The following is a 24,110-nucleotide window of genomic DNA, read 5'->3' on the forward strand; positions in this document are numbered from 1 at the left end:
GAGTAACTTCTTAAAAGGTAACTCATGCTCAAACCCCTAATTTGTGCCTGTAACTTTGCCTTAAAATTTGATTGGAAAGTTGCTTAGAGTTTGCGTGTTTTTTTTGTTTTTTGTTTTTGTGCGTGTGGTGGGAGAGGGATTTGTTTGTATATTTGTTTTTAATGGTTCCAAATTTTCCCTGTTCCTGTAAAACCCAAGAAAGTCTACAAATGGAGAGACCTGATTCAGCAGACAACAGAAGGCTGAAAGGAAAGGACTGCCTCCTTGGTAAGCTGGCTGAAAAATTGCCTGATAACCACAGTTCTCAACCACCATCCTGTGACTGGGTAATCTGATGCTGCAGATATTTCCACTTCTGAAATCTCTATAGGTCTGCAGAATCATGATTCTGCCTGTAGAACCTAGAAGACAAGACTCTGCTTCTGCATCAACTTCCTGAAGTCTGAAAGACTTTATTAGGCTCCCCAGGAATCCTTCCACATCTTTAGAAGGCTCCTCTCAGCCCTACGTGAGCCCAAAGAGACTCTTCAGTGATTAAAAGTCTTATTTAGGATCATAGGGGGAAAGGCAGGGTAGTCAGAATGGCATTAATTAACTTAAGACTCACAGGGATGGTGGGCCTCCAATAAGCATGAAGCTCAGCAGCATACTGCCGAAACATTCATAAGCCAGAAGATCTATACAAGCACATATATGCAAACATAGCACAAATCACTCATTTCAATCCTGCACCCATTGTAGTCAATGGCGAAAGTTCCACTGACTTCCGTGGTGGCAGGATTGGGCCCCTCTGTTATACTAGCAACTATTTAAATTCTAGTTTTAGACATACGGCCCAGATTTATGCCTGCTGTAACTTCTGTGGATGTAAAAGCTTCTTGTTGTAGCTTACAATAGCTTCTTACTGTAATTCTGAAGTACAGCTATTTGGAGGGAAGAGTACTACTTACTGCATCAGATGCTCAGATTCCGGAGTAGCTGCCTATTTTCTCCTTGGAGGATTCCCTTCTGAGCAACAACAAGGCTGTACCCTGCTTAGGTTATGAAATCTGAGGAGATTATAACCTGATGTAGTACTGGCCACGGGCAATATATGTAGTACAATATACTACAAAGAAACTGAAGAGATTACTTGCATAGTTTTTACATAATTTTCTTCCATCAGAGGAATTTTGGTTAGTGTTAATATGTGTAAGGTTTCAAGTTTAACCCTCTCATCCCTCAGAGAGGCACTGAACAGTTTTCTTTTCACTCTCCTTTGGTCTGATTAGGAATTTCTAATACCACTTAGGTTGGAGGCCTAATCAGAGAAAAACTAAGCTAGCATGTCCCGTGCTCTTACAAATTACTACATTACCCCTTCTATATAGATTTTGTGAAGCTCATACCTTGCTGTAGAGGTAAAATGACCCACTGTCAGTTGCTTTACAGAGAATCGTTCTTGATCACAGTTTGAGGGAAATAGTAACTCTTTAAGGAAGTTTTAATAAAACTAAGTTAGACAAACTAAGGCTGTTCCAGAGAATAACCTCATTAAAATCTGAGTCTATGAGCATTCCTCTCTTAATTAATTTCACCTTGACCACTGATGGCTATGGGTAAGACCTTTCTTTTCCATTAGTTTATGAAGATCCCATTTTCTGCAATTAAACACTTTCTTCCATTTCTTAACTGAAGTCAATGAACACTCAAAATATATTGATATTCCTTTTAGTATGTCACACCAATTATTACTCATGTCTATTGAAGTGTGAAGTACACAAAAATCTACCCAAAGATGTTCACTTTATCCACGAGTAATAAAATAGCAAATATTTTATATTACTACTTCAGTATGATTTAAAGGTGACTTTCAGAGGATTTTTTTTAAATGGGGTTATGCTTTTTTAAAATGAATGAAGGCCGCTTGTAAGTTTTTATTTTTGCACTTTTTTTTAAACTTTTGAAATACGGAAAAACAAGTGCATGTTTTCTTTGGCTTTGCTGGAAAAACAGTTAAAGGTGTTGGAGCACATTTATTGTAAGCTCTTGCTTCTTAAAGGTTGGGATGTACGTTTCTTGAATCTTTAAGAAAAATTTCCTTTCTCCAATGTGTCAGTCATTAGTTAATAGATCAAGTCTCAGATACCTTAAATAGCGAATTTTGATGTATGAACTATTGAGACAGCTTCACTCCTCTGAAACAATGCAAATCACAGAGCCCAGGACCAAGCATGAGAGAGCTAAGAACAATGCATTATCAATCAAGGGGATCCAGCTGCAGAATAAACTTCCAGAGAAGATTGGGTGAATCCAGAGTAAAATCAGCTTTAGGAAATGCTAGAAAGCTTGTAGCAAAAATGACAACTTCCTACACGCACACATGCATCTACTCAAACACACTTTCCCCTTACTCCCCCAAAAGAAATCCTGCAACAAACAAGTCAACCAAACAAAAAACAATGTTAAGACAGCAGATTTTTAGAAAACTATTAGAAATAATGCAAAACAAGGTTCCTATAAGCAGTATTAGTGTAGCCACACTATATATTCTGTACAAGCTACAGATTACAAACAAAAATTTTCATGAGTTAACATGAATGCTTATATTTGTTTCCTAAAAGATTACCTGTGAAACTTTTCATTTAATTTACTCCATACAAAAACTGTATTAAGAGAATGTTAAGACTGCACTGTTAAAGCAATCAGAAGTCAGGAAGTGTATAAAAAAGAAAGGTACCAACCTTTCATAACTGTTGTTCTCTTGGTGTGCGTGTGTCCCGTACACAGTCACCAGAAATTTTTTTTCCTCAGTGGTATCCATCAGGGCAACTTGAGCACCCTCTACTGCCAAGCTCCACTAGTACCAGTACAAAGCACCCAGCTAAACCTAAGGCTCCCTCCCCACCCCCCCATTCCTTCTTTATGGAAACTCCAGTGTAGAAGGGTAGGAAGGCAGGTCATGCAATGGACGTGCAACACACCTCGAAGAACAAGTTATGAAAGGTTAGTAACTTTTTTCTTGTAACATGTGCATTCCACTCTTGGTGACACCCAAGCAGTAATATAGGCAAAGGGATCAGAGTTCATGTACATACAGACCATATTACAGCTCAACCAGATTTGGCATTGTCCTTACAGTAATGAGTGATGGCGTAATGCGAGGCATGTGCATGCACTGACAACCAGGTTGCTGCTTTACAAATGTCCTGTATAGGGATCTGTGCTAAGAATGCTGCTGAGGATGATTATGATGTTGTGGAATGAGCAGTCCGGTTACTTGGTGGCAAAACACCTGCCTGTTCATAACACGTGCGGATACATGAAATGATCCAAGATGAAATTCTCTGTGAGGAGATTGGGAGACTTTTCATTTGGTCTGCTATAGCCAGAACAGTTGGGTGGACTGCCAAAACGGTTTAGTCCTGTCTATGTAGAATGCTAGCGCTTGTCTAATATCCAATGTGTGTGGTCGTCATTTATTCCTATTTGTGTGAGGTTCTAGGTAAAATACAGGTAAGTAAATTGCTTGATTACTAAGAAAATTTGAAACTACTTTAGGGAGGAGGAGGACATAAATATACCTTATCTTTAACGAAGACTGTACATGGTGGCTCTGATGTCAGGGCACACAATTCAGAGACTCATCTAGCAGAAGTGATGGCAATTAGGAAAACCACCTTCCAAAAGAGGCATAGTAAGGAGCATATTGCTAAAGGCTCAAAAGTTGGTCCCACAAGTTTAGACAAGACCAGGTTCAAGTCCCAAGGGGAAACAGACTCAACCTTTCCAGGCCTTTAGGGAATTTGATTGTCGTGTCATTTGAAAAAACAGAACGTTTATCCACATGAGGGTGGAAAACTGATAATGTTGCCAGGTGAACCTTGATAGAGGAAATTGCTAAGCCTTGCTGTTGCAGGTGCAAATAGTCGAGTACATGTTGGATGGACAAATGCATTGGCAAGACTTCAGTTTGGCAAGCTCAGACTAAGAACTGCTTCCATTTTGACATGTAGGCAGCCCTGGTGGAGAGCTTTCTACTATCTAGTAAGATCCGGCAAATTTGCTCCAAGCGAGCCTGTTCTCTGGGATTTAGCCATGGAGCTTCCAGGCCATAAAATGAAGGGAACACAATGAAATCCCCACCCTAGCGTCAAGAGACCGGAGTTATTGATGGTTGAGGGCATATGTAAGGAATGCCTGCACAAACGTTGAGAGTATCCAACCAACAATTCAAGGAAATTAGAACCTGGGAAGGTACTGTGAGTACAGTGTCCAGAAGATGACGGCTTGGTGAGTACATTGAGGTCAGCCAAGTCTGGTGTGGTCTCAGATGCACTCTTGCATGTTGTGCCATATATATGCTCAAGGTCATGTGGCCTAGGAGCCTCAGAGTTTTGAGACTGGATGACATTCAAAGTATGTCACCAAGGATCGGCTCAATTTGAATTGTAACTTTTCGGAGGAACGCCCTGGCCTTGGTAGAGTCCAACATTGCCCCAGTAAATGCTATCCTCTGTACCAGACAAAGGGTAAATTTGTCTGCACTGATCAGTAGAACTACAGCCTTGAAAGTTAACTGAATGAGTTGAACATTGGATACAACCTGAGCCCTGGACCAGCCAGTTGTCCAGGCAACTCTTAATAGTCTCAGCAACGCTGCCATTATGGCCATACTGTTTGTGAACACTTAAAGAGCTGCAGACAGGACAGGTAGAAGTACTGTGATCTGGTACGAACCTGAGGAACGTTTTGTGCCCTCAGTACACTGACACATGGAAGTAAGCGTCTCTAAAAATTGAGGGCAACATACCAGCCCTCCAGGATCCCTGGAGGGGGAATAATGGATGCCAGGGTGACCATACAGAACTTCATCTTTTTGAGATGGGTTGAGTTGACGCAGGTTTAAAATAGGCCTGCGAACTCCCTTGGCTTTCAGGATTAGGATTAATGGGAGTAGAAACCCTTCCCTCTTAAATTCAGCAGAACCTCCTTTACTGGTCCCACCTGAAGGACAGATTCTGGACCAGATGTTCTTCCTGACAGGGGTCCTTGAAGAGGGAAGGGGAGGGAGATTGGGAAGGATGGGTAGAAATAAACTGGAGGGTATATCACACTTCTACAGTGCTCAACACCCAATGGTCCCTGGTGATACAGGACCAAGCACTGAGGAAGTGGAAAAGGTGGTTTGCAAACAAAGGAAAAATGGGGTATGGCATCACGGGAACTGGTACAGTGTCCTCGAGCATCCCATCAGAATGCCTGTTTAGAACCACCTGGATGTCTAGGTTGGGCAGGCTTTGATGCAGAGATAGAAGCGGGAAGTGGTCTATGCCTATAGCCCCTACTCCTTTTTCTCTGCAGGTTCTGACTGCTAGCCGGGGCACAGTACCAGAGGGGTTGTTGAGGCCTATAGTGCTTCCTGGAAGAGGCTAGGGTGTACATCCCAAGGGACTTTAGGGTCACCCTTGAGTCCTTTAGCCCATGGAGCTTCGTGTCTGTCTGCTCCGAAAAGAGCAAGGATCCCCAAAGGGCAGGACTTGTACAGTCAGTTGGACCTCATACAGAAGCCCAGAAGACTGCAACCAGGAACTCCTACACATGGCCACTGCCAAACCTATGGACCTGCCAGTCGAGTCAACTACATCCACAGCACCTTACCACCAATTTTCCCTCATCCACTAGTAAGGAGAACTCTGCATCTGCATCACACTAAAACTGCATTTGGATCCTCAATGAGTAATTTACCATTTTATATCCTATTCAGAACTTCTCACAGGAAAAATTCCTAACTTCAAAGGTAGTAGATTTTAATGAGGATATTTAATTAGCAAAGCTGGAGAAAATTTCACAACATTTGATCAATCAAATGCATAATTCATAGGATGATTTTTAACTTTTAGAAAACAAACCATACAGGAAATATTTGGAAATCACTATAGTAAGGAAAAAACTAGTACATAATTCTAGACAATCATACTGTTTGACTTACTTGTTGAATTACATCTGGATAAAGCATAGGAAGTCTCTCTGCAATGAGGGCCAACCCACCCATTCCTGCAAAAACTTGTAATGGAGACTGAATGGGACATGTTTCAAGAAAAGATTCATCCAGCACTGCATCCATACACTCATCGCCTGGAGTGACTGCTTCCTCTTCAGGACAGGACCCCAGTAAGTCTGCATGTTCTATTAAAAAAACAGAAAAAGAAAGGAAGAACCAAACCATTAAATGAAGTGGTATCTTAAACATTAGAATGTTTACTTTTTCTCCTCCACTCAGAAAATAAGAACATTTAAGCACTTCAGCTATTATACTTATTTCTTCAGCAAATATTGAAGTCTTCAAGGGGGTTAAAAACATCAGTATAAGAATAGCAACAGAAAATCCAACTTTTCTTTTGGTAAAACCGAAACAATATAAAATATTAAGAACAACCTAATTTCCATTGCCAAGTCAAATCAGGTTATTTGACTGTGGACTCATAAGAAATGGACCCACGGAAAGAAGAAATTTGGTTTGTTTAGGGAGAGTTATGATCTTCCAGTCAGATGAAGATCTTGGTGGTGCCACTGCAAAATGCAAACTCCAAAATTTTAGAATTAATCTTGGACCCATGACCTGAGCTCAAGTAATCAGGTAAATAATCATTTATATCTTAGAAAGAGTTAAGGTTCTTGCTATATTAGTGCAAATGAAACTACAGCTATAACGCAAATAGCAGTAAGCAAAGAAACAATTATTTTAAAATAGGCTATTCAGTGAGCCTGAGGCATAAGATTTAGCTTGAGGCCTAGTGATAATAATAATTAGCATAAGGCCTACTATAAGTTAGCATAAGTCAGAAGATTTAGCAATATCTTCTGATAGACTGTTAGACCTCAAAGTCTCCATTTAGCTAAACATTCTATAGAGAACCATCTATCAGCGTAAATGCTTACAATAGTCAGAACCCCAAAAATTGGTAGCAAGAAGACAAATATGGACAAGAGGCCAAGACTTAACCAAATATGATCTTTAAGATAAGTAGGTGTAAGAAATAGTTGCACAAAAAGGAATCAAACCTGCCCCTCAAGCAGGACCTTAGGATGGCAGGACCGTGGCAACCTAAACACTTATCTCACCACCCCATGGATTCCTGAGTATGTGTGATGTGGATTCTGCTGTTATCCTTGTTTATTTTGTTCTGTGATTTTTTTTATACTGACCGTGTTATTAATAAAACTCAAAGCCTTTGTGTACATCTCACCAATTATCATCAATTAATCTCTAAGTAGTCACCAAGGGACAAACCTGTAATTAGTGATAAGTGCATTTTGCACCCCAAAATAATCATAAGGCTCACCATGTGTTAGGAAATGAGGGCAAATCCAACCAATATCAACTCTGTGGATGGCCTGTAGTACCACAATTATAGGTGACAGTGCACAGGTTACCAGAATTGCAAAATAGTTGGATTTCTACAATCCTTGGGCTTTATTTACAAGACAAAGTCCTTATTGGTTTGACCTAAGGTGTGAATTTAAACCAATTTACTAAAACCATTGCAAAACTCTGCACGGACTCTTATTTTAAGAGTGGCTTTTTTCATTTAGCTTAAAATACATTACAAACAAGTCAAACTAAACAGATAAGACCAAAGAGTGTCTTCTATCTACTTTGAGAATTACTGCACTGTACATTCACACTCCAACAAGCCATGCACTAAGTCTCTATATAGATATGGCCTTAAGCAAAATAAGTATAAAACCTTGTATGGACAGGATTTAAACAAAATCTTCTTAAATTCATTCCTTAGGTTAAACCTATGCATAGTTCTCACACAGACAAGCCCTTAGATCAGAATGTTTACCCAGTTCCACAGTAGAGCCCCCTCAAGCATGAGGAGCAGCATAAGAGAAATCATGAAGGGTGCTTGTTTGAAAATTTAACATGAGGGTGATGGAGATGTGCATCATTGGCCTATCAATGGTGAGAGCTGATATCTCAATAGTGAACGAGAAATGACAGGTAAGAAGGGGATAGGCCGTGAAAGGGCATGAAAGTGAAAACACACCACTTACATTTGATGCAATAGGAAAGGTTAGCCAGTAGAGGACTGCAAAGAGAGGGATGATATGGACAAAAATAAGTATATCAGAAGCAGGAAGTCTGCTAAACAACCAGTGGAGCCACTGGACAACAGAGATGCTAAAGGAGCACTCAAGGACGATAAGACCATTGCAGAGAAACTAAATCAATTCTTTGCATCAGTCTTCATGGCTGAGGATGTGAGGGAGATTCCCAAACCTGAACCATGCTTTTTAGGTGACAAATCTGAGGAAATGTCCCAGATTAAGGTGTCATTAGAAGAGGTTTTGGAACAAATTGATAAACAGTAATAACTCACCAAGACCAGGTGGTATTCTCCCAAGAGTTCTGAAGGAACTCAAATGTGAAATTGCAGGACTACTAACTGTAGTATGTAACCTAGCCTTTAAATCAGCTTCTGTACCAGATGCCTGGAGGATAGCTAATGTGACGCCAATTTTTAAAAAAGGCTCCAGAAGCGATCCCGGCAATTACAAGCCGATAAGCCCAACTTCAGTACTGGGCACACTGGTTGAAACTACAGTAAAGAACAGAATGGTCAGACACATAGATGAATAGGATTTGTTGGGAAAGAGTCAACATGGTTATTGTAAAGGAAAATCATGCATCACCAATCTACTAGAATTCTTTGAGGGGGTCAACAAGCATGTGGACAAGGGTTATCCAATGGATATAGTGTATTTAGATTTTCAGAAAGCCTTTGACAAGGTCTTCTCACCAATGGCTCTTAAGCAAAGTAAGCTGTCATGGGATCAGAGGGAAGGTTCTGGTAACTGGTTAAAAGATAGGAAACAAAGGGTAGGAATAAATGGTCAGTTTTCATAATGGAGAAAGGTAAACAGTGGTGTCCCACAGGGGTCTGCAGTGGGCCCAGTCCTATTCAACATATTCCTAAATGATCTGGGAAAAGGGGTAATCAGTGAGGTGGCAAAATTTGCAGGTGATCCAAAACTACTCAAGATAGTTAAGTCCAAAGCCAACTGCAAAGAGTTACAAAGGGATCTCACAAAACTGGGTGATTGGATAACGAAATGACAGATGAAATTCAATGTTGATAAATGCAAAGTAATGCACATTGGAAAACAATCCTAACTATACACACAAAATAATGGGGTCTAAATTAGCTGTTACCTCTCAAGAAAGATCTTGGAATCACTGTGGAGAGTTCTCTGAAAACATCCACTCAATGTGCAGTGGCAGTCAAAAAAAGCTAACAATGCTGAGAATCATTAAGAAAGGGATTGATAAGATGACAGAAAATATCATTGCCTCTGTATAAATCCATGGTACACCCACAACTTGAATACTGCATGCAGATGTGGTCGTCCCATCTCAAAAAAGATACATTGGAATTGGAAAAGGTGAGAGAAAGGATACAAAAATGATTAGGTGTATGGAACAGCTTCCATATGAGGACAGAATAATAAGACTGGGACTTCGCAGCTTGGAAAAGAGATGACTAAGGGGGGGGGGGGGAAGATCTGATAGAAGTCTATAAAATCATGACAGGTGTGGAGAAAGCAAAATAAGTGTTATTTACTCCTTCTCATAACACAAGAACGAGGGGTCACCAAATGAAATTAATAGGTAGCAGGTTTAGAACAAACAAAAGGAAGTATTTCTTCACACAACGCACAGTCAACTTGTGGAACTCCTTGACAGAGGATATTGTGAAGGCCAAGACTATAACAGGACTCAAAAAAGAACTAGATAAATTCATGGAGGATAGGTCCGTCAATGGCTATTAGCCAGATGGTCAGAGATGGTGTTCCTAGCCTCTGTTTGCCAGAAGCTTGGAATAGGCAACCGAGGATGGATCACTTGATTATCTGCTCTGTTCATTCCCTCTGAAGCATGTGGCATTGGCCACTGTTGGACGACAGGATACTGGGCTAGATGAACCTTTGGTTTGACTCAGTATGGCCATTCTTATGACAAACTGATGGGCTAGGAAAGCGATCACTGCAGCAGCATTCTGAATGGATATGAGCAGGGCAAGACTGCATTTGTCAAGGCCAAAGAGAGGGATGTTACAGTAATTGAGATGTGAGATGATGAAATTTGAACATGAGTTTTAGCTGTGTGGGTGCATAGGAAAGGCTGTCTCTTACAGATATTATGCAGAAAGAATCAGCAAAATGTAAGCACAGCCTGGATGCAAGGACCTAGAAAGAGGGCCTAGTTGAAGATGATGGCCAAGCCTGGCCACCCAGGACATTACAGCAATGGGCAAGATGTTGGTGTTGTCCACAGTGATTTAGAAAGGAGATAGCAAGAAGAGCTTGCAGTGGAAGAGATTAAGGGGTCAGTTTTAGCCATGTTGAGATTGATCTGATAGCTAGACATTCACAAGGAGATGTCAGAGAGGCTGACCAAGATTTTAATTTGGACAGAAGGAGACAGGTCGGTAGTAGAGAAGCAGATTTGAAAGTTGTCAGCATAGAAATAAATGGTAGCTGAAACTGTTACTGTGAGTAACCCTCACAGAAAAATGGAGGATGGATGAGGAGGATAATTAATAATTAATGGAGATATCCCATCTCGTAGAACTGGAAGGGACCTTGAAAGGCCATCAAGTCCAGCCTCCTGCCTTCACTAGCAGGACCAAGTACTGATTTTGCCCCAGATCCCCAAGTGGTCCCCTCAAGGATTGAACTCACAACCCTGGGTTTAGCAGGCCAATGCTCAAACCACTGAGCTATCCCTATCCCACACACAAAAGGAGTGGTTAGAGATAGTAGGAGAACCAAGAAAGGACAGAAACAAGAGAGGACAGGATTTCAGGAAGAGCATAATGGATGGTGTCAAAAGGTGGCTGACAGGTCAATGAAGAAGACGATAGAGTATTGGTTCTGAACTTTAGCTAGGAAGAGGTCAATAGTAACTTTGGCGAGAGCATTTCAGTGGAGTGCAAGCAACAGCAGCTGGATTGGAGAAAGCCTAGGATCAAATTGGAGGAGAAACTCCCAGACAGTGACTGTAGACAGCACATTAAAGAAGCTCAGATATGCAAGGGAGAAGCAACAGTAGTTGAAGAGGCAAGTGAGGTGAAGGGTGGCCCTTTTTAGATGGAAGAGACTACAGAAAACTTGCATTGTGAGGGGAAAGAGCTAGGGAAGAGAGAGAGGTTTAGGAGACGAGTAAGGAGGGGGATGAGTAGGTGCAAAAGAGATGGGATGGAGCCACTGGGACAAGTAGAGAGGTTAGAGGAGGAGAGCAGACAAGAAAATTTCCTCTGTGACATGGAGAAAGAGGAGGGAATTGTAGTGAAGGTGATGATGTACTTGTCAATTTTGTCTTGACAGAAAATCAGTGAGATCCTGTGCGGAGAAAGAAGTGCAGACAGGAAGAGGGTAGGGTTTCAGGACTGAGTCAAACGTGGCAAAAAGGCAGCTGGGAGTGAAGGTATAGGATTCAATTAAACTCAATTAGTATAGTTGCTTTAATTTCATTTTTTTTTTTGTTCTCTGCATCTTATACCATATATCTTTGGAAGTAATTTCACAATGTTTAGTAGTGAAGACCCTATGCACTATAAATCTCACCACTTCTCTCAAGCTGCATGATTTAGGAATACCAGCAAGAGAGAAATGGGAAACAGCCTGAAGTTAGGCATGTCTTGCTAAAAATACAGCAACAAAGTTAAACACTCACCTTTTTCTGTGTGGAGACGCTTAAAGGAGTCTGTCTTTGACAGGCTTGGGTCTGAGATCACTTTGGAGCCAAGCTTAACTGTCAAGTCTATTGATCGGTAGCCTTGAGGGAGTTTACGGTCATATAGTAGAGTCAAAAGCTGTGCCAGTGTCATTTCAGCTGCCAAAGGCTGGCCTAAACAACAACACAACTGGATCATTTTCCGGACAACAAATTTATGAAAATTACTTGATTAGGTTACTTTTAATACACCTTGCTTGTTCATTTATGCCACAGCTACAAAGGAGAATTTAACATCCTTGGGTCCTAAACAAGCCTTTACTTCCTGACCACTTCAGTAAAATTTGACAGAGAAGTCCGTAAGTTTAAACTCGTCCTGTCATTGCACTGATTCCATCAGTCTGGAATAGACTATTGGATACCCACATTCGCAGATACAGCTCACTGGACAGAAGTATTGGTGCCCCAATGATCTCCATGTATTATGGAATCACCGCTTCAGGTTCCATAATTAATACTAAGTTTTGCACTTTATTATGTATGAAAAACAGCATATCCTCCCCGCCAGTTACAGCACTTGTTCTGAGTTAAGAATTAATTTTATGAGAATTTACCATTAATTAGTTTATTAAAATTTTAAAATGAGTCCTTTAAGAAATTTAGCACACTTAAAATAATTCAGGACACAAAATCTGGCATTAACAGAATAATACAGGCTAAAACTGCAAAGCAACAGGATTCTTAGGAGCAATTGCTCATTCAGAGATTAGTCTTTTTAGCCAGAAACAAAAACTTTTAGAGGCCACTTCGGAGAGAAAGTTTGACCTCTTGTGTTTAGGAATTTGACGTAATTTAAGGTAAGCGTTTGCTCCCTCATCTTTTCTTATTGGGAGGCAGCCAGTCTAAGACCACAATAATCTCCAGTTTTAGGACTAAAAATAAGAATGGTCCTGTTGATCTTTTTCAGTGGGAAGAGGGTCTGATGATCTCTTAAAGTAGAATTACTATATAATTTATAAACTGATTGCTAAAGTTGCAGAAAGGTACGAGGCATACACATCTAATCTCCAAGCAACTGAACTCCTTTCCCCCACCAGATGTAAAATCCCATGAGCAGACATACTAAGTGGAGACTGGTAATGGTACCACCGGGATGAATGTAACCAGATTGACGGAGGTAGGTAACCAAATTGATAGCTTTAATTGTTATTAAGAAGTTTGCTCCACAAATCTCACAGAGAGGAAGCACTGTCTTTGATTTTTTCAAGCAGATAGTTGTCTTGTGTCAAAGCTGCATCCACTTAAGAAGCAAGCTTTCTTTCAATGGCTGAAGTTGTTTCTCCCCAGGCTGCCAGGGGACACAATGCATTTCCTTAAAGAGTAAATGAAAGGTCTCTATTCCCTTAGACAAGAGATACACCTCAAAATGAAGTGACAGAAAACCAAGCCTTCTGCATCTGCCAGAGAGAGGCAAAGTCCTGGACTTGTGGGGCAGGTTCTGACCATACAGATAGGTAGCCATCTGGGTACCAAAAATTTAGCCAGTGAGCTGCATCAAGTAGCAGCTGTGAGTGTAGTTGCTCAACAGTCCACTACTGGCTGCCAGACTGTATGAAAACATGTATTCATTTTACTGGTAATGAAGGTCTCAGGTTTAAAAACAAAAAAAAAGGAAGCATGGTTGAATGGTTAGAGAGGTAGCCTGAGACTTGGAGACCTGGGTCCCTGCATAGCCACAGGCTTCCTGTGGGTGGCCTTGAGCAAGTCACTTGTCCCTCTGTGCCTCAGTTCCCCATCTGTAAAATGAGATTAGTACTTCCCCTACCTCAAAGAGTGCTGTAAGGGTAAGTACTTTAAAAACTGTGAGGTAATCAGACACTACAGTGATTGATCATTGTGCTCATCTAATCTGATCTCGTGTAATACAGGCCAAAGAATTTCAGAAATTTCTGCATCAATATCAGTATCTTTCAAAAGGACACTGAATCTTAATTTTAAAAAACTTAAAGTAACAGGGGATCCACCAAATCCCTTGGTAGGCTGTTTCAATGGTTAGGTACCCGCACTTAAAATAAATAAATAAATAAATAATGCACCCTATTCCCATTTTGAATTTAACTTCAATTTCCAAACTCTAGCTCTTCTTATGCCTTTGTCTCATAGACTGAAGAACTCTCTGGAATCAGGTATCTTATCCCAGAGTAAGAACTTTGAGACTGACCAAGTCACCTCAAAGCCTTTTCTTTACCAAAATAGATTGAACTTCTTAAGTCTCACTATAAGGACGGTTTTCCAGACCACAAGTAATTCATGTGGCTCTCCTCCACCCTCAATTTTTCAAATTTTTTAAAGTGCTGACACCAGAACTAAACACAGTATTCCAGTCCTGCTTTTATCAATACTGTTTCCCTACTAGTCTACATTCCCCATTATCCATCCAAGGATAATGTTAACCCCCTTCAGCCACAGCATTACACTGGGAGCTCATGTTTGGTGAGCAATCCACCATGATCTCCAAGTCCTTTTCAAGGCAGTGCTTTCCAGAATACACCTCTAATCCTGTAAATATGACATTTTTTCCTAGTGGGATGACCTGGCATTTGGCTGTATTAACATGCATGTTTGAATAAACCCAGTTTATCAAGCAATCCTGATCGCTCTGCCTAAATATATAGGGAATGTAGTAATTGCCATACTGGATCAGATCTGTTGCCCATCTATCATGTTTTTAACAGTGACCAGCACCAGGAAGCTGAATGAACACTGCAGTAGGGCGATGTGAGATAATCTGTACCCCAGTGAAGATCTTCTCATAATCCCTAACAGTCAGAGTTTGACTTAAACCCTGAAACAGATTTTATTTCTTCCAAAAAATTTTAGCATTGACTATAACAACTGTGGATATTCTTGTGAGACCTCAATCCCTAATCCCACTTGAATCTTGACCTCAACAGAATTTTATGGAAAGGTTCCAGTCTAATTACACATTGTGTAAAAAAGTATTTTATTTTACTTGTTGTGAATTCACCACCTTTCAATTTAAGTGAACATCCCCCCACTCTCCCTCATTCTTGTTTTAGATGGGGAGAACAGACGCTCTTCTCTATACTATTTATAACTCTATATATTATCACAGCTCCTCTTACTTGTCTCCTTACCTAAGGTAAATAATCTTTTTTCAATCTCTCTTCATATTAGAGTTTTCTGTACCTCTAATGATTCTCATTACTCTTCCCTGAACCCTTCATTCTGCAATAAGGTGACCTGTCATCTTAATTAATTTACCACTCCACCAGTCTGTGTGTCATCTACAAAAATTCAAAATATTGACTAGCACACATGGCTGCTTTACATATTTTTCATATGAAAATCTGGCTAAGACATGTTATTTTAGGAAGCATAAATATTGTGGCAATCAAGGACACAGACTGGCAAATGAACTTCTCTAAAGCACTAAAGTTGCTATCCACTTAAGTGACAAACTGGATATACCGGACTCTTGAATTTATCCCCGGGAGGTCAAAAACAGTGAGGCAGCTTACAAAAACTCTTGTTGCTGGGCTGCAGGGAAATCTTTTTTTAATTAAATTGCCAGTTTAAGAGCTAGAGAATGAATTTCAAGGGAAGCCAGCATGCCCATACCTCAGTTTTTACAGCCAAGCTTTATAGGACACATGAGCTGCTATAAAGCCTCGCTTTCATTTGAAAGGTACATCAGTGATAAAATGGTTATAATCCTGCAGTAGGTAGAGGTGAAAGAAGGAATGCAGATATCCATCAGCATTATACTTACTATTTAATATTACATGTGTACATCATGTTGAGGGTTTTTTTTTTTTTTTTTTAACTGAAGGGAAAGTTAATTATTTCAACAGTTTAAAAACAGTTTTTGAAGTTACCTGGTAGAAGTTTATGGTATAGATGAAAAACTGGAACGCTAATGGTCTTGCTGGAAGATTCACCTCCTGAGGAAGAGCTACCTACTTTATCTGTCATCATTCTGCCTCGTCTTGATGGTGGACGAGGAGGAGTTGATGAAACAGCTCTTTTTGACTGAGATTTCAAACCTAGTAAAGAAATGAAATGTTCGAAGTCATTTTGGTTTCAAAAGCCTTTCTAGTTAACTCTTTAATGGAAGACGTTCTCATTACTAGCAGTGCTAATAGCGGGAATGATAACTTTCCTGCATAGAGGAAGTAAGCAATATTAGAACTGCATATAGGTATTTAAGATTTACGCGTTTGGATTTATATCCACTATTTTATAAAAGTTCCTAGGCACCTTTGATATAACTACAAGGCTATCCATCCCCCAGAGCTAAAAAACAGAAGATATAATCACCACTTAAAATATGAAGCCAAATTGCATTATCCTAACATCACCGCCAAACACCAGCTCTTATTGTTCCATTCCGACCCTTAAAGCCTGGATAAAGAAAATGGTCTAGCAGCATGCTCTGCTGTAAAAATATTCAGGCTATGTCAAATCAAAAGTGAATGGGAAAAATGTGAAGCAGCTTACAAAATATCTTGCTGTTGGGCTGGAAGGGAAACTTTTCTTAAGTTTGTTTGTTTAAGGGCTAGAGAATGAACTTCAAGGGAAGTCAGTGTACCCATGCTGCAGTCTAGCTGCCAAGATTTATAAATACATGGGCTGCTGTGAAGTTTCACTTTCAGCTGACAAGGTGGATCAGTAATTCCTAAATTGAGGGTCCCACTTTACAGAACTCCCTACCAGTAGCTCCCCCTCTCTCACAGTGACAACCACATAACACCTTACTTGGTATTTATTTTGATTTCTAAAAGTATAAAGAAAGGGTGCCTGTATCACATTTTTAATAGAGCTGGAAACCAGTCAAGGACAACATGGGACCAAAGCACAGTTTATGACACAAAGTATTCTCAACAACTTTAGTACCCCAGTTAATGACAAAGGTCTGAATTCAAGCAAATATCACACAGTTTTTGTGCCCCCCTGATATTGCCCCACATCCAGAGAGACAGTTCAGTGACACTACCTGATTTTAATCAGCAAGTAATATGAAATTTCTACTCAATAGCAGGGAATAATATCAGACAACATATAAAGACATCTCAGATTAAACAGGCTGTCCAGTACTCTAAGAAAGTCTGCTGACAGATTTAGACACTAAATTTTTTTGCTTTCTGCACAGCCATTGTAAAAGGTTCCAAGAAATTCTTAACACAAATAATCTGATTCGGCATGCAGCTTCTATCACTGGCACGTGGTCTTCCTACCACTTCAGTTGCTATAGGTCATCAGAAGACCATGGTGATCCAGGAGGACAAAGCTACTGAACAAGACACTTTGGAGCCACTTCATTGGTAGCAAGAGATTAGGGTGACCAGATAGCAAGTGTGAAAAATCGGGACAGGGGGTGGGGGTAATAGGCACCTATATAAGAAAAAGCCCCAAATATTGGAACTGTCCCTATGAAATCAGGACATCTGGTCACCCTACAAGAGATTATCAAGTCCTACCATCCACACTACAACTACAGTGGTACGTCAGAGAAACAATATTCTCTCTTGGAGCCCTCTGGAAATGCTCAGGTTCTGTGAACCTTAGAGGGCAGGCCATCAAAACAGGTTCCTTTTCCAAACCTCAAATCATAGGAGACAATCATTAGCTCATGACATGGGTAAAAAAATCCTTCTATCCCATCACCAATCCCAACCAAACACTAGATCAAGAATGTGCCCAACTATGAATTGAGTCATGTAAAACAGTCCAATGGTTTATCACAATGGCCATGAAATCCTGAGAGTTCTCAGAAAAAAAAAATCAAAATATGGAAGGCATCAAGAACTATGATCATCACTGACTCCAACAGCACTCCAGTTGTGAAATTTAGCAGTTCAGTAGTGCAGCAGGGTGACATGGATGCAAACACCAGCCCCATTTTAACTCCATGCTGGGACTCGTATACAATATGGACACACTCTATTCCAGTGTTTCTCAAACTGGGGTCGCCGCTTGTGTAAGGAAAGCCCCTGGTGGGCTGGGCCCGTTTGTTTACCTGCCCCGTCCGCAGGTCCGGCCGATTGCGGCTCCCACTGGCCATGGTTCGTTGCTCCAGGCCAATGGGAGCTGCTGGAAGCAGCACGGGCCGAGGGACTTACTGGCCGCCGCTTCCAGCAGCCCCCATTGGCCTGCAGCGGTGAACCGTGGCTAGTGGGAGTCGCGATCGGCCAGACCTGCGGATGGGGCAAGTAAACTAACTGGCCCGGCCAGCCAGGGACTTTTCCTACACAAGCGGCGACCCCAGTTTGAGAAACACTGCTCTATTCAATCCAATTTTGTGGTGGAAAACCTGAACTGAAGGTTGGAAACAAACAGCATAGATTATTGATCTGCATGCTGCTAAAATATTTCTATACATGGGATTCACTGTATACACAAGAGCCCAGTTTCACATGGTTGTGGAGACAGCTTCGAAAAAGTGAAGGGAGTGTAATCTCATTAGTATTATCATCTTGAGTGTGTGAATTGATCTATTTAGTAGTAGTAAATTCTGAAATGTACACATGATCATCTGGTTTATTGAAACAAAATGTGGGGAGAACATACTAATGAACTGAGAAACAGGGGATACTATATTGATTGAATTTATTTATATTTTTACTTAATTCTACTTTGTTTAAAAAGTTCTGAAGCTGCAACCGTTTCAAGTTTCCACCAGAGAGTCCTGCAGATTCTGAGGATTTTGTGGCAGAACTGCAGCCTAGATTGCCATAAAAACTGGACCTTGGATATACTTACACAACAAGCTGCAGTTTAAGCGTGATTTACTCTATACTTTATAAATGACTTTTCATGTACTCTGGCATACCCAGAGTACATGGTATTAAAATATAATTTGTATATCTACAAATGTATGAAAAAAATATCTATTGTAGCATCTGAGAAATAGTATGTGTCCATGTAAGGATAAGTTACTTACCCAGTACAATAACTAGCTTTCTTCAAGATTTGTAGTCCCTATCTGTATTTCATTGTGGGGTATACATGCACCCCAAGAGCCTGAGACACGAAGATTTTTGCATGTTAGTCCTTGCCTGTGCCCTTCTCCTCCTCATGCTCTGAATCGAGGGCATAAGGGACCGTGTCAACTGACTGCCTCTCCAGTTCCTTCGTTACTGTAAATCATACATCAGGATCCAGAACAGAGGGGAAGGAGGGCAGGTAGTGGAATACATATAGGGACCACACATCAAGAACTCCAGTTAACGTATAAGCTAATTAACTTCTCTTTCTTCAAGTGATGGTCCCTATCGGTATTCCACTGAGGGTGGATGACAGGCAGTATTCATTGAAAAATCGGGTGTGACTACCTCTGTGGTACGGATGACTGGAAGACTGCTGTGCTGAAAGATGCGTCCACTACAGAATTTTGCACTAGGGTGCAATGTTTTGTGAAGGTATGGATCGAACTCCATCTTGCTGCTTTACAGATTTCAGTATGAGCAACATGTTGAGGAGAAACTACCAAAGCGTTCTTGGCCGTAGTCAAGTGGGCTCTCACACCTTGTGAAGGAGTATGCAAACTCTTAACACAGCAGGATGCAGTCTGTCATACACTTTGAAAAATCTCTAGGAAAAGATAGCATTCATTCAGCAAAGGATATTTAAAAACCAAAAACAAAAAAGTTTAAGTGATTTCCTAAATGATTTTGTTCTTTGCAGATAAAATGCCAAAGCTCCAGACACTGAGAGGATGAAGTCTCTTGTCCTCATGAGTGACGTGGTTTTGGAAAGAAGACAGGTATGCAAATTGTTTGATTCAGATGGAAATCTGAGATTACTCTAGGAGTAAATTTGGGGTGAGGTCTTAAAAGAAACTTTGTCCTCATGGAAGACAGTGTATGGTGGATCTGTCATAGGGGCCCCATCTAACTGAGATGATGGTAATCAGAAAGGGAACCTTCATCGATAGGCAAGTTAAACAGCATGAGGCCAGGAGTCTGCACGGAGGCTTTGTTAATGCTGAAAGGACCAGATTAAGGCCCCATGATAGAGCAGACTTTGTCACAAGAGGGAACTTTCTGATCAGACCTTTCAGAAATCATAGTCACAGGGTAGATGAAGATGCAATGGCTGTAAATTGGAGAATGACAGGCTGTGACAGCATAACCATAAGGAGCTAAGGGAAAGCCCTGAAGTCTTCGAGGAAATATATTCTAACATAGTGGGGAAATCAGATGATGCTGACACCAGACAGAAAATCTTTTCCACTTATTATGTAGCACTTTCTAGTAGACTTTCCTCCTATCGTTAAGGGTCTGAACCACTTCCAAACATGTCCTTTCTAGGTTCGATGCCCATCGAAATACTAGGCTGTCAGATGAAGAGAAACTGGATTAGGATGCCTGATCTTGCCCCATCCTTGGTCAATAGGTTAGGGAAGGCCTCGATATACTGATGTTTGGGAGTGCTGACATCTGAAGAATATTGGGCACCAGAATTGCCTGGTCCATCTGAAAGAAGCCAGGAGAACCACCACTCTGTCCTGCTTGATCTTCCTCAGAATCCAAGATGATAATGGAATAGAAGATGTACATTAAGTCCCCTGACTAAGGGATTAAAAGTGCACCTCCTCTGGAGCCCTGACCCTGAGCCCCCCTGGAACTGTACCTCATCTGTTTTGTGCTCTTGGGACGCAAACAGGGCCCCAGATGGAGACTCACTCACTCACACACACACTGACCCCCCAGTCGACAAAACCTGCTCTGAACCACTGAATTGTGAAATTCCCATTCATGATCTTGGAGAAGTACCTGCTGAGGCTGTCTGCTAGTGTATTGTGTATCTGCAGGAGGTGTACTGCTGATAAGAGTAATCTGGCATCGAATATACCAGTTGCACAGATTGATAGCTTCTATGCAAAGAGGGATGGATTTTGCTCCCCATCCTTGATGTAGAAAACTGTCATTATGTTGTCCAACATCACTTAAATGTCAGGATTGTATAAGTGGTAGGAATTGCTTGCAGGCCTTGTGGACTCCTTGTAATTCGAGGAGGTTTAACGTGCATCCTGAACTCTTGGGGAGTTCATGTCCCTGGAGCTGTATGCTCTTCCAGATGGTTGACCCAGCTTAGCAAGGAGGCATCCATTAACAAAATTCTTGGGTGGGGAAAGAGCGAAGGGGACCCCACACACATACTCTCTGCTCTCCCACCAAGCTCTCCTGGTCTATGGGAGGGAGCAAGACTAATTTATCCATATTATCTTTGCTTGCCAAGTACACTGGTGGTAAGCAATGAAGGTGAAGTCTTGCAAATGGTGTCATATAGGCACAAGACGCCATATGACCTAGGAGGATGAGACATGAGCGGATCAATGTCTGTCTGTGGGCTCAGTCTGATTTGCGTGACAAGGTTCTTTATGGACTGGAATCACACAGAAGTGATGAATAGATATGTTTTACCTGAGACACCAAGAGCAAGGTACAAGGGGGAGGTAACAAGCAGATTTCATGAAACATGTAAGGTGGTACATAAGTTGTCTCAGTCTATAAATGCCAAGGTATCTCAACTTAACCCATTGTGTGACCGAGGGGACAGCAGAGACTCCTGCTGCTGACTGAGCCATTCGTTATCACTGGGCACTCGTGTTTGTGTATCTGTAACCACAGAGTCAGGACGCTAGGACTGCGTCTTGAGAGCAATAAATCTGGCCGATGGCCTTTGTCATCGAACCAAGCCTGTGGTCTTTCTTATGAGTAACACTGATGTCTGCTGAATTAGCAGGCAGCGTTATCTGCTAGTGCTGATAACACTGGAGCTTCAAAAACAGAAGCACTGAGCTGATGTAACAGTTTAGCAACCTGGACAACATTACTGTTGTCCAGGCTGCTAAATGACATTTCAGCCTTCTACACTTAACAACATATGCTTGTTGACTTTTTGGGAGACATCAGCAAAAAGTCCCATGTAGAATAGTATTGTGAGGAAACTGCAAGTATGACTGGAATGTATGACATGTGTTTGCACATTTCATTGGTTTTGATGAGAAGACTAGTGTGTGTGAGAGATTTTGGATGAGGAGTCAGGAGAAAAAGATTTTGTGGGTGAGGAAATGGTATGTGTGTATTTTTGTGAGATGAATGTGTGTGTGTGTATGGAGAAAGATGATGATGGGTACAAGTACAGAAATTAGAAGCAGGGAACGTAAGAGAGAAGGAAGATTGTAAATTTGGGGAAGAGGTTGATAACCCACACAGGAGAAGAAAGATGAAAAAGAAGGAGAGAACAATTATTTCATAACATAGTAACTGCTATTTAAGAGAAAAATTGAGAAAGACAAAAGGATAGATACAGAATAGTGAAAAGAAAGAGAAAAAACACATAACTGGGATAAACAAAATTTTTTAAAAGGTTTCACTTAATAGAAAGGATAGGAGTAAAATGATGCAATAAAGAACCAGACTTTTAAAGTCTATTTAAAAAAAGGATGGGAGATATAACATGGTGCTTATGAGAACAGAAATTTGCTTAGGGTCAGCCCTCACTGGCTATGCTGCCTCTCTCACAACTATCTTTTTAAATGTTGAACAAAACTTGTCAAGTTTTCTTGTTCACTGGTACATATGAAAGCGCTGTTTTTTCATTCTGAAAATATAGTAACACTTTACGGATTAAAGTGGATTAGGAAACACTATTTCACTAGGAGGGTGGTGAAGCACTGGAATGGGTTACCTAGGGAGGTGGTGGAATCTCCATCCTTAGAGGTTTTTAGGGCCTGGCTTGACAAAGCCCTGGCTGGGATGATTTAGTTGGTGTTGGTTCTGCTTTGAGTAGGAGACTGGACTAGATGACCTCCTGAGGTCTCTTCCAACCTTAATATTCTATGATTAGTCACACCCATCTGTTCCTCCATCCCCACTACCTCTCCCACTGAAGCTGCTGCACTTTATAGTCAGCTGAGTTGCATTAAACATATTTTGAGTAGTGAAACAGTGGCCCAGTTCAGATATAGATGAACCTCTTAAATTGTGTTTAAAACGCTGAAGTCCTGATAGGGGAGACAGTTTGAGAAATACTGGTTTCAAGAGTCAAAAGAAACCAGTGTCCCTCCCTGAGCTCATTTTCATGCCCAGGTGAAACTATGGTAGATCAGCCATCTTCAAAAGATGGTCAGCCAAAGTGTTAAGAGAATACCATGAGTTCCTTAGAAGTTCAGTCATCAGGTCTTAAACAGCAGAACTTCAGAGCAAGATACTGCAATACCTCCTGCAGCCTCCTGTTCAACTTTAAATCCCCTCTACCACAGCCAACTTCTCATGTTCAAGCTACAGAGTGTACATTCCATTCCAATTTTACAAGAGATGTTGACATGACTGATTTTAGAAGGATATGAATGAGTTTTCAAAAGGTCTAGGATTTTGGAAAAATCCTCTATATTCATGTGGAATAAAGAGTATTGGTTTTATACGTACTTATCTCCATTGTGACATCTTTTGCGACTATGGAACCATTTGTATTTACCATGCAAATGGTGTAAATGAAGGTTCTGGGTTTAGGTGATCTTTATAAATACAATATGACACATGCGGGAGACACGTGTACTTTTACAAATAGGACTCTTTACCACAGCGTAACTCATTCGTGGTCGTGGTTGTACCGGGGCCCATACCTTGTTGCTAAAGGTCAGTAAGCTTAATTAAGGAATATCATTGTCAAACATTTTCAGTAGTACACCTTTGGTAATAACAATGGTGGGTTTATACGAGTTGATATAATTATTCTCATTTTATGTTCAGATGGATTGATTTTACAAAAGAGGTGAAAAGGGGAAAAAAAAAACAAAAAAAAACAACACATACCAGAGGCAACAACAACACTGTAATTGTCCTGAAAGCCATTTTCTGCTTTAACTTTTTCTTTCTCTTCGTAGTTCTTTTTTTCTTTATCTTCTTTCTGTTCATTAATTAGTTTAGCTGTGATACTTGGTGTATCTGCAGGAGAAAAAAAAAGTACGCACATATTTTATAGGTATTAAGATGTCATGTTGATTTAATTAGCATTTTATAATTTCTCACCCACTCACTAGATATTCATTTGGTTTCACTCAATTACCTTGCTGGCTTGGAGCCTTGAGTTCCATTCTAACTACCAAAATTATCTTAAGCTTCTTTAATAACAAAAGACCAGGCATTGACAGAGTACTGACAAGAAGTCTTGCAGCTAATTTTCCTTGGACCATTTAAAAAACAATGCTTTGACAATCCAGGCAGAAGTTCAAGTATTTAGTTGTTTGTATTCGGGTGATATGACTAGCAGAGTTAGAAAAATCACTGCTACCAACAGAAAAAAGGAGATTAAACAAAGATAAATTACTATGTTTAATTGTAGACAACTGTAG

At 40.6% G+C, this 24,110-nt stretch overlaps 1 protein-coding gene across 1 annotated transcript in view; it reads right to left on the reverse strand.

Annotated features, from left to right (window-relative positions):
* Positions 1-24,110, reverse strand: part of BIRC6 (baculoviral IAP repeat containing 6) — a 306,648-nt gene that overhangs the window by 103,530 nt on the left and 179,008 nt on the right. Inside the window, 4 exon segments of the mRNA XM_034764920.1 lie at positions 5,972-6,168; positions 11,726-11,899; positions 15,625-15,792; positions 23,572-23,703. Coding sequence (XP_034620811.1) covers positions 5,972-6,168; positions 11,726-11,899; positions 15,625-15,792; positions 23,572-23,703 — 671 coding nt within the window.

This window comes from Trachemys scripta, chromosome 3 (genome assembly GCF_013100865.1).
Source record: "Trachemys scripta elegans isolate TJP31775 chromosome 3, CAS_Tse_1.0, whole genome shotgun sequence".
Lineage (NCBI taxonomy): Eukaryota > Metazoa > Chordata > Testudines > Emydidae > Trachemys > Trachemys scripta.